This window comes from Strigops habroptila, chromosome Z, assembly GCF_004027225.2.
Source record: "Strigops habroptila isolate Jane chromosome Z, bStrHab1.2.pri, whole genome shotgun sequence".
NCBI lineage: Eukaryota > Metazoa > Chordata > Aves > Psittaciformes > Psittacidae > Strigops > Strigops habroptila.
In genome coordinates, this window is record NC_044302.2 from 99,350,472 (window position 1) to 99,364,715 (window position 14,244).

The window sequence follows — 14,244 nt, forward strand, 5'->3', positions numbered from 1 at the left end:
AAGGCCAGCAGGCATGCAGGGAGTGGCCACCGTGCTTAGGGCCAGCCCTGTGCTGTCCTGGGTGAAGGCAGCTGATACCAGGACCGTCTCTATCTTAACTGCGTCCTTAATGATGGTGTTCCATCTCTGCCTTCTCCACTTGGGAAAGCCATGCTGCAGCCCCTGTGGAAATATGAAATGTTCAAGACTGCCAAAGCATTTCTTCCATTCAACCACTGTTTTTTTGGGGACCTGCCATCTCAGCTTTTGGTTACAGCCAGCACATGAGGGCTTGCTCATCCCTTCTGAGCCATTGTAGTCTCTTGAGCAAACCATTTGCAGGCAATTTCTCCTCTTTGTGGCTGTTGTGTTCTCCATTTGGAGCTGTATTCACATAGCCTCCTATCTGGAGGTAATGGTCCTGGCTCCCTGTACTGCCAGAGCCAAGCATGGTCCTCAGCTTCTTTGTCCATACGCGCATCCTGTTCCAGCATAGCAATGGTGAAGGACCTGCATAAAGAAAGGCCAAACAAAATCATTTGTTGTGGGCACCTCTTTTACTCAGTAATTTGCTTTTTAGTTTTTTTTTTTTCCACTTTGAAATTACTGCTACGCTCCAAATGGTTCACTACAAACCAGTGAAGCAGTATGCTATGTTGGTACAGCAGAGGTGGCAGCAAGAGAAGCAAGTGATGCTGTAGGCTAGGTGTATCAGGAGTTCCTTAGGTCTTCAGGAAAAAATATCTCCTGCTATTTCTTGCCTGCCTTGACTTCCTGCTGCTCAGCTGGCACTAACTAGGTCTTCCCTGGTTTAGTGTGGAAGCAACACAGAAAACATAGAAACCTGGGGGAGATTTTCCTGGAAACCAAAATCATGTTATCTAACTGTTCATGAAAACTTTCAGCTGAAATATGCTTGTTGCTGAAAGAGATTTAGAGGTGTGAGTTGGTACTAGGTTGTGTTGGATGCCAAGAAATTGGTTCGCCTTTGTGATAGGGAGACCCACAGAGCCCACCCACAGAATCCCATAATCAATTCAGTTGGAAAAGACCTTTAAGATCATGAAGTCCAACCATCCCCCAGCACTGCCAAGGCCACCACTAACCCATGACACTAAGGGCCTCGTTTACACAGTTTTTGAATGTTTCCAGGGATGAACCCACCAATGTCCAGGCTGCTTGGTGGGACAGATGTGTTGACCAAATGGAACCAGGAAAAGGTGAGCTAATGACTTTCTTTGGCTTTCCCAGGCGACAGCAGAGACTTCCTGGTGGGAACAAGTCTCAGCAGCACGCAGATCATCAGCAAGGTGGCACCAAACACAACAGGGACCACCAGAAACTCTATCAAGGAGGCCAGGCCCCTCACTCCTCAGGCAGGACGGGCCACCACGGCTACAGCCAGAACCGGAGATGGCACCACAACCAGAAACACTCACCCAACGACAAAGAAACGCACAGAAACGCCAAAGAGACTGAGAATTTGAAAATCGAGGACACCTCCATCTGCACGGTGCATATCCCCATGGAGACACACCGAGGCCCAGAGGCTGTGGAGAAGCAGTCTCAGCAGTACAACCAGGAGTCAGAGACCAAGCGGAAAGACAGTATTCATGAGCGCATTGGGGAAAGACCCAAGATCAATTTGCTTCAGTCCTCCAAAGACAGGCTGCGGAGGAGACTAAAAGAAAAGGTATTATTTCTTAGAGAAATGTTGAGTTTCCCTTCTTCCAACAATCTTCCTGTTGGCCATTCTCCATACAAAGGGTGGGGGGCTCAATGACCTTTCCAATAGCACACCCAACAATCTCCCAGTGTCGACACTTCTGTTGAAGTGTTTTCATGCTTCTTCAGGAGGCCTTCTAATGTCACAGTCCTAAAGCTTGATTTCTTGGTTGAGGTTGCTACCAACTTCAGCGCTCCAAGAAGGACTGGGAACTCTTTCCCTACTCACACATGGACCATTGGGGAAGACTGGTGCCCATGTGAGCTGCAATTTGGGGTGCCTCTTTCCTGAAAGCTGATCCCAGCTGTCTGCCTCCCAGTCTGCAGAGCTCATCCACTTTGCAAAGAGGTCCGAAAAGGCAATTTGTCTGTCCACAGTTACAGAGCTAAATCCCAAGTGTCAACTTTTGAGTGCTGTATAGTTAGTCAGCTACTTAGAAGTTGATAACCATTTATCTCAGCAATGAATTGAAATGCCCTTATCTTTCCCACTTCCTTCCAACAAACCAACAATAACAAAACTATTGCATGCAAGTGACGGAGGAGAAATCCTTTTTGGAAACAATATTCAGCCTCAGATTTCTGAGGAATTCGGAGATGATATCTCCATTTGCCCCCTGTGAAACTCAGACTGTTTCTCTTGAGACTCTTTTTTTCGGACTGGAAAATGCATCCGTGGGGGTATCTCCAATAAGATTTCCAAAATACATAGCAAAAATAACCTGAACATATACAGTTCCATGGGAGTGCATGTTGGAAATGTATACCTTTGAATGCATGTGCATTTACTATTTATGTATGTGGCATGAGGGGGAGGAAGAGATTTTTTTAGTTATTTTTGTGTTCTTTAAAGCAATGGGAGTATAGTAGAGACTTTCAGAATATTAATTTTGATGTTCTCCCTGTGAATTACAGTCTTATAAGAAACACGTCACATAAGCACCCACTCTTGGGTGGGTGCTGTCAACACAATTGGCCTCCTTGACGGGAGTTTTGGACAACTCCAATTGCTGGTTGGCATTGGGGTTGTCCAAGAATTGCTACAGGTGTGCATTGTATACCATGTTTTAAGATTGGAAGGGAGCAGTGCAAACTAAACAGGATGCGTGCCTGACACTGGGGGAAAGGGGCAAATGCATAATTAAATGTTGAAAACAAGCAATAAATTCTATGGTAATGACATGCAGTGAAAAGTGTAACAGCCAAGAGATGGAGCAATTAAGAGTTTTTCTAATGCAGGGATCATGTGACGTTTGATCTCAATTTAGATCATTAAATATATATTAAAAAGTAGATATTTTTGTAGGGTTGTTATCTGAGCATATTGCACATCAGTGCGCTTTCAAAATAGAGATTAAAAAATGTCCATTATCACCACGTTGCAGACATCCCCAGAAACTGGTCCGGGATGTCAGGGGTGGTCAGACCTCAATATCCCTGCTCAGGACCCTTGAGCACATCTTCTGCCTGAGCCGAGGGGGAGGGCTCTGGGATTGAGTGCTGTGGGAAATGGGAGAAATAGGAGAAATGGGGCAGGACTCATTCACTTGTGGTTTTCAATGCTAAGATGAGACCACTGTGCCTCTAAAAGATGCTTTGATTTTTCTATGTCTGTTTTTCTGTCTTCCTAATCCCCTTCCCCCTTTGCTGCTTGTGGAAGAACATGGGCTGATATGTCTGTTTTTTCCTTGTGTAACAGACGCCTTGTCTTTCCCTTTTCACGGACCAGGACGAAGTCACGGTGGAAACCACCAACCCTGAAAAGAACAAAATGGACAAATTAATTGAAATCCTCAACAGCATGAGGAACAACAGCAGCGACGTTGACTCCAAGCTCACCACCTTCATGGAGGAGGCCCAGAACTCCACCAACTCTGAGGAGATGCTGGGGGAGATAGTCAAGACCATCTACCAGAAAGCGGTGACGGACCGCAGCTTTGCTTCCACAGCAGCCAAGCTGTGTGACAAAATGGCCCTTTTCATGGTGGAAGGAACCAAATTCCGGAGTCTCCTCCTCAACATGTTGCAGGTAAAGAGATAAAACTTACTGGTTAGATGCCTCCAGCTTTACACTGCCTGGTTTTACCATGCATTTGGGCAGGAGCTGAGCCATTACCAAATTCCTTTTGAAGCCAGTTGGTGAAAACAGAAGGGTACCCTCAATTTTGTCTGTGCACACCTTTAATGGTTACTATAGATAACATGGCACTGAGGGCATTGTCAAGTTGCTCTTCATTCCCATTTCATGAGCTGTATGTGGAATTAGGGTAACTTACACCAGGGTCCATCTGTGAAATGAGTGGGTTGCTTGTGGCAGCATCCCTATGACATGAAGAGAAGTGAACTCGGAGGATCTTACAGTGGAGGGACTTTGCTGCTTTTTTCGGCTGAAGTCCAGAGATACCAGGTCATGGTATGTTAGATTAGATCTTAGGCAGAAGCTCTTCCCTGTGAGGGTGCTGAGGCGCTGGCACAGACTTTTCCCAGAGAAGCTGTGGCTGCCCCATCCCGGGCAGTGTTCAAGGCCAGGTTGGACACAGGGACTTGGAGCAACCTGCTCTAGTGGAAGGTGTCCCTGCCCGTGGCAGGGGGTTGGAACTGGATGAGCTTTAAGGTCCCTTCTAACCCAAACCAGTCTGGGATTCTGTGATTCAGTAGTCCCTGAGTAGGCTGTTGGTTGCATCACCTTGCTGAAGGGCTTGCTCCTAGTTTCTGATTGCAACCCAGACTGAAATAATTTATGTATTTGCTAATTATCGGGTGACTTGTTTATTGGTGTATGCAGTGCTGGTTGATTGTTCTGCTCCAAAACCGTGAGTGACAGCAAAGTTTGAGCCGGGGGTGGGCGGAAGGAAAGCAGTGGCTCTGATAACTGGTCCATGATAGTGGTGGATGATGGGGAAACTTGGCTGTCGTCAACTGCCCATGGTCTGCTGGGGAAGCAGTGCCACCATCAAAAGGGGTTTGCTTTCTGGGGAGGGTGTTGCATGAACTTCTGTCTTTCTGTGTCTCTGGAAGCAGGACTTCAGAGCTGAAACCATTAATTTCCATCCTTAATTTAATATGCATTTCCATTTATCCATTCCCTCACACACACGTCATCTGTGACACATACAAAGCTGTTATTTCATTTCTCTGCTCTCCATACATTCAGTGCCCTGGGCACTGCTTCAGTTATTGGCACATCTTATCCTGCCTTGCCCTTGTTGGAGATCATCCTTTGGAGGCTGTGCTCGGCTGCCTCTGCCTTGTGCAGGCTGAATTGGCTTTTGGGCAACACAGCAAGCAGGGAAATGAGGAGCAAAATAAAACAATGAAAATCAATATTTAGCATAACATAGGATCATTCTGCAAAGTCAGTGGTCCTGTTTTGCTTCTGTCATTGCTCTGGGTCTGTATCAAACCCAGCATCTTTCCCTGTGCCCACCCCTTCTCTACTTTTCCCTGAGGAAGCACACACATCTGCCCAATGCATGTACCAGGCAGTTATTTTTTTCCAATCAATTTATTTCCAAGGTGATTATAAAGCAGGAGGAGACAAACTGCTGCCAGCATCAGTCCCAGATTTAGAAGCAAGGGGCTGGAGGGGGCTCTAAACCCTTCATGCATCCCGCTTTTCCCATGGCGGGTCATTCTTTCCCCGTTTATTTGAGCAATGCTAATAAATCCAAAATAGATTCCAGGAGCAATGGCCAAGGGGGAGCAATGTGCCATCCAAAAACTGAGGATGATGGCAGTTCTCTTCCATCATCTTTTCTAACTTGCTTTCTTCTCTTGCCCCAGCTTTTCCACCCCTACCAACAGACCCAGTGGACTGACTTATACTGCAGTGTCATGTTCAATAATAACTGGCTTCATATTCAGCTCTTCATAGCATGAATGTAGGATAAATAATATATCGCATATCTCCAGAGAGTCCCAAAGTGCTTCCCAGTAGCATGTAGCCAGTCTCAGTGTGATGGGAGAATGATGTCCATTGTGGAAAGGTGGGAAGAAGTGAAATGCAAAGAGCGAGCAGGGAGTGCGGGTGACCGAGTTCATGTGCTGGAGCATAGAAAAATACACAAAAGGGAATTGCGTAGCCCCAAACTGCACATCTTCTAAAAACGTCTTGATGGGGCAAAAGGTGACAGATCACTACAGGTCAAAAGCAAAGTGCTATGTGAGATTAAATAATTTAACATTTCCTTTCTCATAGTAAAGGATTTTTACTTTCTTCAAGCACAGTTTCTTTTTCCAGCCAAAACAATCGGATGTATTCACACGGATTCATTAAATACTCTGATCAAGCCCTAAACTGGGAATTTTTGTGATGTATTTGGGCTTGATAGCCCTGGCTGGAAACAGACCCAGGTATGAAGCACAAGTGATTCATCACAGCTGCCTTGATGTGAAATAAGGGGGTTGATGGTACTGATAGATGATACATTATCCATATGGTATACTGGGTAATATATGGATATTGTGGAGCAATGTGGATACCACATTAATATATCAATATGTTATACTGAGATATGTTTGATGATACGATGTTGATAGATCAATATCAATATGATATATTGATATACATATATATATATCTCAATACGACATGTTGTTATAGGGTTGACAATACGATGTTACCCAGCTCCAGTCCTGGCCTCTCTACCATCAGATGTTTTCCATCAGCCATTTCTAGATAATTTACCATTAATAAATGAAAACAAACAGAACAAAACAAAAAAGCCTTTAATAAAACGCTTGCTCCAGAGCAGGATTTATGTCTCTCTAGCACCTTTCAGACTAATCTGATCCCCGGACGTAAGGAGCTCGGCTCGCCGGGCACCGGCGAGCTGGGGAATTACTCTGCCGGGGTGTGATAAATCGGGATCAACGTGATCCTGCCCTGTGCTGCTGGCGCCTGGGGCTGGATCGCTCGCCCCCCCCACATCTGCTCCTGGCAGATGCTCCTGTTTTGTAGGGGCTTGTTTGTCCCTTTCTCTTGGGACTGCAATGGCAACAGCACCAGAGAATCTCATAAATCTCATAAATCAATGCATTAACCCATCGAGCCTCCTTACCGGCATGCCAGTACCTATAGACAGCATCCCTATAACCCCACCAGCCCTTAAAGAAAGCGGCGAGGGGTTTTCCATTGGAACAGGCAATAAACTGTCTTTTTAACCTGGTTCCTCCTGTGTTTTCAGCTGTTGACAAGGTGCTCGCGCTCGGGGGCTGCACATGTTCGCAGCTTATCTCAGGGGGCTTGTTTTGATCCCAAAACAGATGCCAGCGCCGCAGGACGGGAATGCTGTCATGTCATCCCCCTCCCTGCCGGCAGCTCCTCTAAAGAGCATCCCCCCAGCCAGTGCTGCACCATTTCAGGCTCTGAGGGGATCTATTGGGAAAACTCTGGTTTGAATTTATCCCTCGCTCTGTGTTTTGGTCTCAAATCATGGGCTGAGCTTGAGTTTGGGTGCTGCGAACCTTTCAGGATGCTGAGAGGAGACATGGAAAGGGGAGTCATGGAGCCTGGGGAGATGCTGCCATGCAGGGGCTTGGCACTGTGGGATGATCATTTGGGTTTGATTTACTGCTCATTGAGGTTAGTTTGGTACAAAGAGCAACACTGAGCTGTGTGAACCCTTGAGATGGACCTGGCCAAATTGGTCCTGGCGAGCTTGGGCAGATGGGGGCATGCGAGAACATCTTGGTGGACACATAGAAATACCTTCTTAATTAATAAATTGAAAGTGAGTCTCCTGCAGGAGGTTTTTGCTTGTCATAGTTTCACTCACTGGCATGCCCAGGCTGTGGTGCTTGTATTTTTTCTTTCGGTTAAGCAACATGCCACAAACCCTTCACATGTAACATAAGTTGGAGTATTCCTCTGTTGAAATGGCCGTGCTCTTTATAGCAGAGCTGTGTCTGCATCTGAGCTATGCAGAGCCAAGTGTATTATTAGAGTGGACATCACTGGGGCTGTAATTGTACACTGCTCCCCTTAGCAACCGCGGCCAACAGCACATCAAACAGAAGGCTGATACCTTCTTTTAATAAAAAAAAAACCAACACCACCACGAAATGAACATCTCGACACAGCAGCAGAGCCTGCTGCAGAGCACAGGCTGGACTGCAGCCAGAGCCAGTGCCTGGTACATCCCTGCGCATGGAAATGCCTTGGTGCCAGTGGAGGAAGGCTATTTCTGTTGCATACCCTGTTGCATATCCTGTTGGATACCCTGCAGTGTACCCTAATGCATACCCTTGTTGAATACTCTGTGGCATACCCTAATGCGTACCCTAATGCACGACCCAGCAGCGTGCTCTTGCAGCCCACAGCCCCTCCGTGTGCTGGGCTGCACCCCCAGAGCGTGAGCAGCAGGTCAGGGAGGGGATCCTGCCCCTCTGCTGCGCTCTGAGAAGAACCCCCCTGCAGTCCTGGTCCAGCTCTGGGGCAACAGCACAAGAGGGACGTGGAGCTGCTGGAGCGAGGCCAGAGGAGGCCCCGGAGCTGCTGCGAGGGCTGGAGCAGCTCTGCTCTGGAGCCAGGCTGAGAGAGCTGGGCTGGGGCAGCCTGGAGAAGAGAAGGCTCCTGAAGGGGACACCTTAGAGCAGCTCCAGTGCCTAAAGGGGCTCCAGGAAACCTGGAGAGGGGCTTTGGCCAAGGGCCTGTAGGGACAGGACAAGGGGAATGGCTTTAACCTGCCAGAGGGGAGATTGAGATGAGCTCTGAGGCAGAAGCTCTTCCCTGTGAGGGTGCTGAGGCGCTGGCACAGACTTTTCCCAGAGAAGCTGTGGCTGCCCCATCCCTGGCAGTGTTCAAGGCCAGGTTGGACACAGGGGCTTGGAGCAACCTGCTCTAGTGGAAGGTGTCCCTGCCTGTGGCAGGGGGTTGGAACTGGATGAGCTTGAAGGTCCCTTCCCCCTTTCTTCATTGTCTTCGTTTAATCTCTTGATGCCCCAGAAATGGCTCTTCCTTGGTTCAGTGCTGGGCTTTGCTCTGGTTATAGAAACTTGAGTTGAATCCTGTCGGTTTTGGACAAGGTTGTACTTGGGTTTCAGTGGATTCATCTGGGTGTGAGATGGTCGGTGTAACCACTTCTGGAGGGGCTCAACCAGGGGGGTGGCCGAAAATATGTTGTTGTAGCTCAGGTGGAGGAAAATTTAGGTTGAATTCCTTCTTGGGATTTAGATATTGTGGCAGGAGGAAACAGCTGAAATCCTTCCTTTCCCATAGGCTTCCTCTTTATCTGAGCAAACAACCTCTCAGTGATAGCAGCGCTCTCTGCGTCATAGGGGTTGTGAGGATAAAGACACCAAGGGGATACTGCAGGAATTGGGATGTGGAGGTAATACACATGGTTAATGCTGAAGGGCAGATTTTTTGCCCCTTAACATGATTAAGGTCTGGGTCATCAGTGGGGAATGGTTTGTGGTTTGAGAGAGGTGGAGGCAGGAGAATCTGAGTGCGGCTGGAGAGCATCTGACCTGTACACTGTGTCCAGCATTGGCTGCAAAACCCATCAGCCCTCATTCCATGGCTGTTTTTAATTTAATTTAACTACAGATGGTCCAGTTTGTGTACACAGAATACATGGTACCACTTGCCTAGGAAAAAACATTGCCCAGGAGACATCAGAAAGGTTGTTTCACTGATAAATAAGGGAAAAAAGGTCCCAAGGTTCCTGGATGAAACCCTAAAGCCGTAAAGGTGTACGTCTCTACTGCCACAGCAGGGAGGGTTTGCACTTTCTGCTCCACATCCATCTCTTCAATCTGTGCACAAGCCCAACATTGCTGCCTTTGGTTTCTCTTCCAGAAGAGTTTGATGAGCTCTTCCCAACATGAGGTGGTGATTCACTGGGGAAAGCTTCCTCAGCTCGAGCTGCTCCCCACATCTCTTCTGGGGGGATGAGGGACATCTTGGTGGTGAACCTCAGAGTTGATGTGTGCATGGGCCACATCTGCCAGCCCCACAGGAGCCCAGCACAGACAGAGAAATAGCAAATGATGCTGCTCTTGTGTAAACACCTTCATCTGGGGGTTTGCAGGAACCTGCAGAGCTTGGAAACCCCTTTTCCTGACATTTCTGCACTTATGTTGACAGCACCGTCCTGGTTTTGTAAACCACTGTGGGACTCACTGTGAAAGGAGGGATTTATTTTCTATACACCAGGGGAATTCAAAGGCAACTCTAAATCCATGCACACACATATATAAATACTGTATATATGGGGAGGAGGATGGGGAGCCTAGGCATGGCTCTGAGCAGCGTCACCAGCTGCCTGCTCTCAAGCATAGAGAAAAGGAAGAGCGGGAAGGAGACACATTCCCTCTTGTTTGCTCCTAGTTGTGCCTGTGAAGATGCTCTGTATCAGAGTAGTTATTATTTTATTTCATTATTAATTGTTATTTTGATACTTTTAACGTTTAATATGTATTTTATTATTCATTATTTTCTATTTTTATGGGTTATAATAATTTTTAGTATTATAATCTTTCATAGCCATCCGGGGCCAATTGTAACCCATGCAAGTGTTGGCAGCGGGCAGGAGAGGGAGCCAGGGGCATGTGCCAGCAGGTAAAAGGCAGAGCCAGGCATCAGTTTGAGCTGGACCCGTGTTACCCATGGGTCTGGCCAAGCCACTGCTGTCTGCCCACGGTGACAGCACTCGGCTTTGCTGGTTGAGGTTACAGGAGCCGCTGGCAGACAGGGTCCCATGCGGGTCTGTGAGCTATCGGAGAGCCCCGGATTAAATATCGGGCTGCGTGCTTTAAACTTGCCGCTTTTCCCAAGCGGAGCCGTCTGGCTCCTTCAGAGCCTTTCCATGACGTGGGAATGTGGCGGCAACGAGGGAGCGCCGGGTATCACCTCCGTGGAGGGTGATGGCGAGGTGGGGGTGGGGTTAGTGGAGTGCAAAAGGGGCTTTCATCCAAGATCTGGGCTTTTAATGGAGCACAAGCAGGGGGTTAACCCAAGATCTGGAGTTTTAATGGAGCACAAGCAGGGGTTTAACCCAAGGTCTGGGCTTTTTAATGGACTACAAAGAAAAGGCAACAATTTCCCGCTGATAGGAAGGAAAGGATAGGGACAGGAGCTGTGCCCCACAAGCAGGAGGTGCCTTCCAAACTGGAAATAGCTGAGCCAGATCCCAAATTAAATAGGCTGTGGGGTTGCATTGCACATCAGTCTTCAGCCCAAGCCCAGGGGTGCGTTTTGGGGCTCGCAGCCTCTCAAGCATTTGAGTTGCATCTGGAGGTGGCCACAGGGCCATTGATGTATCAGCGGGCATCATAGGAGATGCCAAGGGGGTTGTCCCCAGTGCCCTGCAGGTAGCAGGGGGCTGGAGTCCATCAGATGCAGCTACGCTCATGGATCTGCATAGAGAAGGTGTTTAGGTTTGAGCAGCAGGGCATTGTGCAGTTGGGAGATTGCTGGGAAGCAGGAGTAAGTTGCAAGAAAAGAAAAGCCTTAAAGTTTAAAGAATGGCATATTTGACTTGAATTCAATGTGCTGGTAAGGTTTTCTATTGCAATGCTCAAGCGTGTTGTGGAAAAACAGCCATCACCTTTGCTCTGTAACTGTGTGTGGTTTCTCCTGGCTCCTTTTGCCCCTGGAGGGACCAAGGCTGCAAGGCCATGGTGGGGACCAGCATGCGGTGTGCCTCAGGGATGGTACTTTGTGTCCCACCATCTCTGCTGGCCCGTGGATGCCCTCTCTGGGCATCTCCCCGTGGTGGTGGGACTCAGCAGACGTTCCCCGTGGTCCTGCAGGCAGGTGGTGAGCACTGTCAGGAGCATCCCTGGCTGCGCTGCTGCCTGCTGAAAGCACAGCCAGGTTCAGACCAGGGGCTGTGCGACCTGTGCGCACCTTGTGCATGGGCTGCAGCGTGCTGGCAACACGGAGCAGCAGCTCTGCCGGGCTCTAGGTGGAGACTGCAGACTGTGCAGCCTGCCTGCAGCATGCTGCAGCTCTGGGACGGATCCAGGCACCGAGCTAACGGTGTGGTGGGCTCCTACCTGCTCCCAGTCATTGCTTGGTGAGGGAGGATGCTCAGGTCCCCCTGAGGCTGTGGTAGGAAAGGCAGCAAAACAAAAAGCCTCAAAGTTTATTTATCCATTGACTGAGAGGTGAGGAAATGCCTGAGGACCCCCCTCTACCCGCTGTGCTGGAGGCAGGGCAGGCTCTCTAATGTTGAGATCCCCTTGGACCAGGCTGGACCGCCGTCAGCTCTCTGTGTTCTCCTGGAAGGCTCAAATCCGGCCCCGGGATGCAGGAGCACGTTCCTGCCAGCCCAGGGACTCAGCCAGCCTAAGGCACCCTCCTGACAGACCATCTGCTCCTGCCTGCTCCGGCATAAATCCGGCTCAGGCTGCTGCAGCCGCCCCAAGGTGGGGATTTTGGGATGCTGTGGGGTTGAGAGCTCCCTGCTGCCGGTACCCACAGTCACCCTGCCATCCCCATCCCTTCCCTCAGCTGGTTCCCTTTGCCTCACCTGGGGACAGGATTAAATGGGACTCACTGGGACCCTGCAATGCATCACCCTACCTGGGACCCATCTGCAAACCCCTGCACCGCCCAGTGACTCTGCTATGGGATGAAGCATCCTTCTGGAAGAAGACTACACTGGATAAACAGGACATCACCTCCTGAGCCAAGGCCAGAGCAGATGCAGGCAGTAGGGTCAGCACAGAGCTTGGGTTTAGGGAGAAGAGGAGAGGGCAGCACCTCTTGTTCTTTTCTAGGAAGGGGCAATGATGGGATAGCTTGTGTTTTGCCCATGTCTGGCGTCACTTGGCCATGAGCACACAAGATACAGAGGATGCTCTTGTACTGACCCACAGGAAATCTCTTTTTGTAAAGGATTTCTATCTGAGCCACGAGAATTTGTACCAAATTCAATTTCCATCTGAGTGGGCTGATTGATACGCTCAAGCACAAGCTGCCCTTAGCAGATAATTGGCTGTTTTTTATAGCTGGCTTGCTGCAGTGGCCCCCGGAGGGACATGTAAGACCTGCAGCCTTGGTGTCACAGCACGGTCACCCACAGCCAGGATTAGGCTCAGGGTTTTTTCCACTGCTGGATGTTTCAGTGTGTACCTACCTGTCAAAACCTGGATTTGGAGAATCAGTGCTGCCATGGATTGCACATCTCCTTTACCTCCCCCGTGGGTATTGTATTGCACAACCTCATCTTTTTAATGCCTTTGACATTTAAACAAGCAAATTCAAAACAGTGGTGGCTTTAGTGGGACAAGTCCTTGGAGCGGAGGAGCCAGAGGGTACGTGGCAGGTGAGGAAGGGGACACATGAGAATTGCTTCAGATCCCTGTCCCGTGCCTGGCCGGGGCTGATATTGGTGTGAAACACAGCATCTGGGTCTTGAGGACAGGAGCAAACAATGCATGGCTGGATGGTGCCACCCCGTCAGTGGTCCTGCCACCCATGGAGCCCCTCCGTGCTCTCCCCCCTTGTTGAGCATCCAAAACCAGTTCTTCCTTTTCTCTCCCAGTGATAAATTCCACTTCTTTTTTTTTTTTTAACTTTTTTTAAATTACTATTGCCCTACATAGTGTGTTTTTAATGAATTGGGGATAGAAGGAACATCCCTGGCAGCTCTGGGAACCCAAACCTAGTGGTACCACCTCCGGTCCAGGAGCAGCAGGAGTTGAAAGCAAAGACAGTGAGAGCAAAGAGTGCACCAGCTAAGGAAATGGTGTGAGTCTGGAAAAGCAAAACCTTTCGATTTCTGCTTCATTAATAAGAGTAAGGTGTGTTTCCTTGCATCTCTTTTAATATTCTAGCCATGGTATCTGGTGGTCTTACATTGTGATGCCCACAGTCAGCTCCTTTGCCAATATAGAATCATAAAATCACGCAGTGGGTTGTGGAAGGGAGCTTAAAGCTCATCCAGTTCCAACCCCCTGCCACAGGTAGGGACACCTTCCACTACAGCAGGTTGCTCCAAGCCCCGTCCAGCTTGGCCTTGAACATTGCTAAGGATGTGGCATATGCTTCGAAATACGCTGTGGTAATCATGAGCATCCATTTAGAGATAGAGAGTTTGGAGGGATCGAGGGGGTTTGCAGGTCAATGTTGGTTTCTGCAGTTCTTTTCTGTCATCTCAGCTTTTCCAGCGTGGATGGGCAGCTTCAGAGGCATTGTAAGGTGCTGTGTGCCTGCGTGCTTCAGGGGATGAGCAGGAAAGATGAATGCATCTTTTACATTATTTAAAAACAAACAGCCAAGTACGACATCTGCTATAGCAGAAGCTGCCTGGCTTGGTAAATATTAGCCCCCGAGGAAGATTTTCTGGGCTCTTTTGTGTAAATAACATCTTCTAGCAGACTGGTACTTCAAGTCCTATCTTTCAGTGGTCGCTTATCCCCCATCCGAGGGAGCACAGAGCTGCGTTCGCAGCGGGGCGCTTCAGTACCCGATGCCCATCAGATAGTTGGCCACGGCGGCGGGAGAGACAGGGTGAAACGCAGGCAGAGGAGATAAGAGGGTTGTCAGCCCCTTTGCTTTCCAGCATGTTTGCTCAGCGATGTCGAGTG

General features: G+C 48.9%; 1 protein-coding gene across 4 annotated transcripts in view; it reads left to right on the top strand.

Moving 5' to 3' along the window:
* CTIF (cap binding complex dependent translation initiation factor) overlaps positions 1-14,244 on the top strand; it is a 150,677-nt gene that overhangs the window by 105,380 nt on the left and 31,053 nt on the right. For 2 of the 4 annotated variants that reach the window (XM_030512942.1, XM_030512940.1), the window contains 2 exons: positions 1,231-1,672; positions 3,434-3,733. In XM_030512942.1, the coding sequence (XP_030368802.1) occupies positions 1,231-1,672; positions 3,434-3,733 (742 nt within the window). Of the gene's footprint in view, positions 1-1,230; positions 1,673-3,403; positions 3,734-14,244 lie in introns of all 4 variants that reach the window. The other 2 variants (XM_030512939.1, XM_030512941.1) reach the window with 1 other exon arrangement.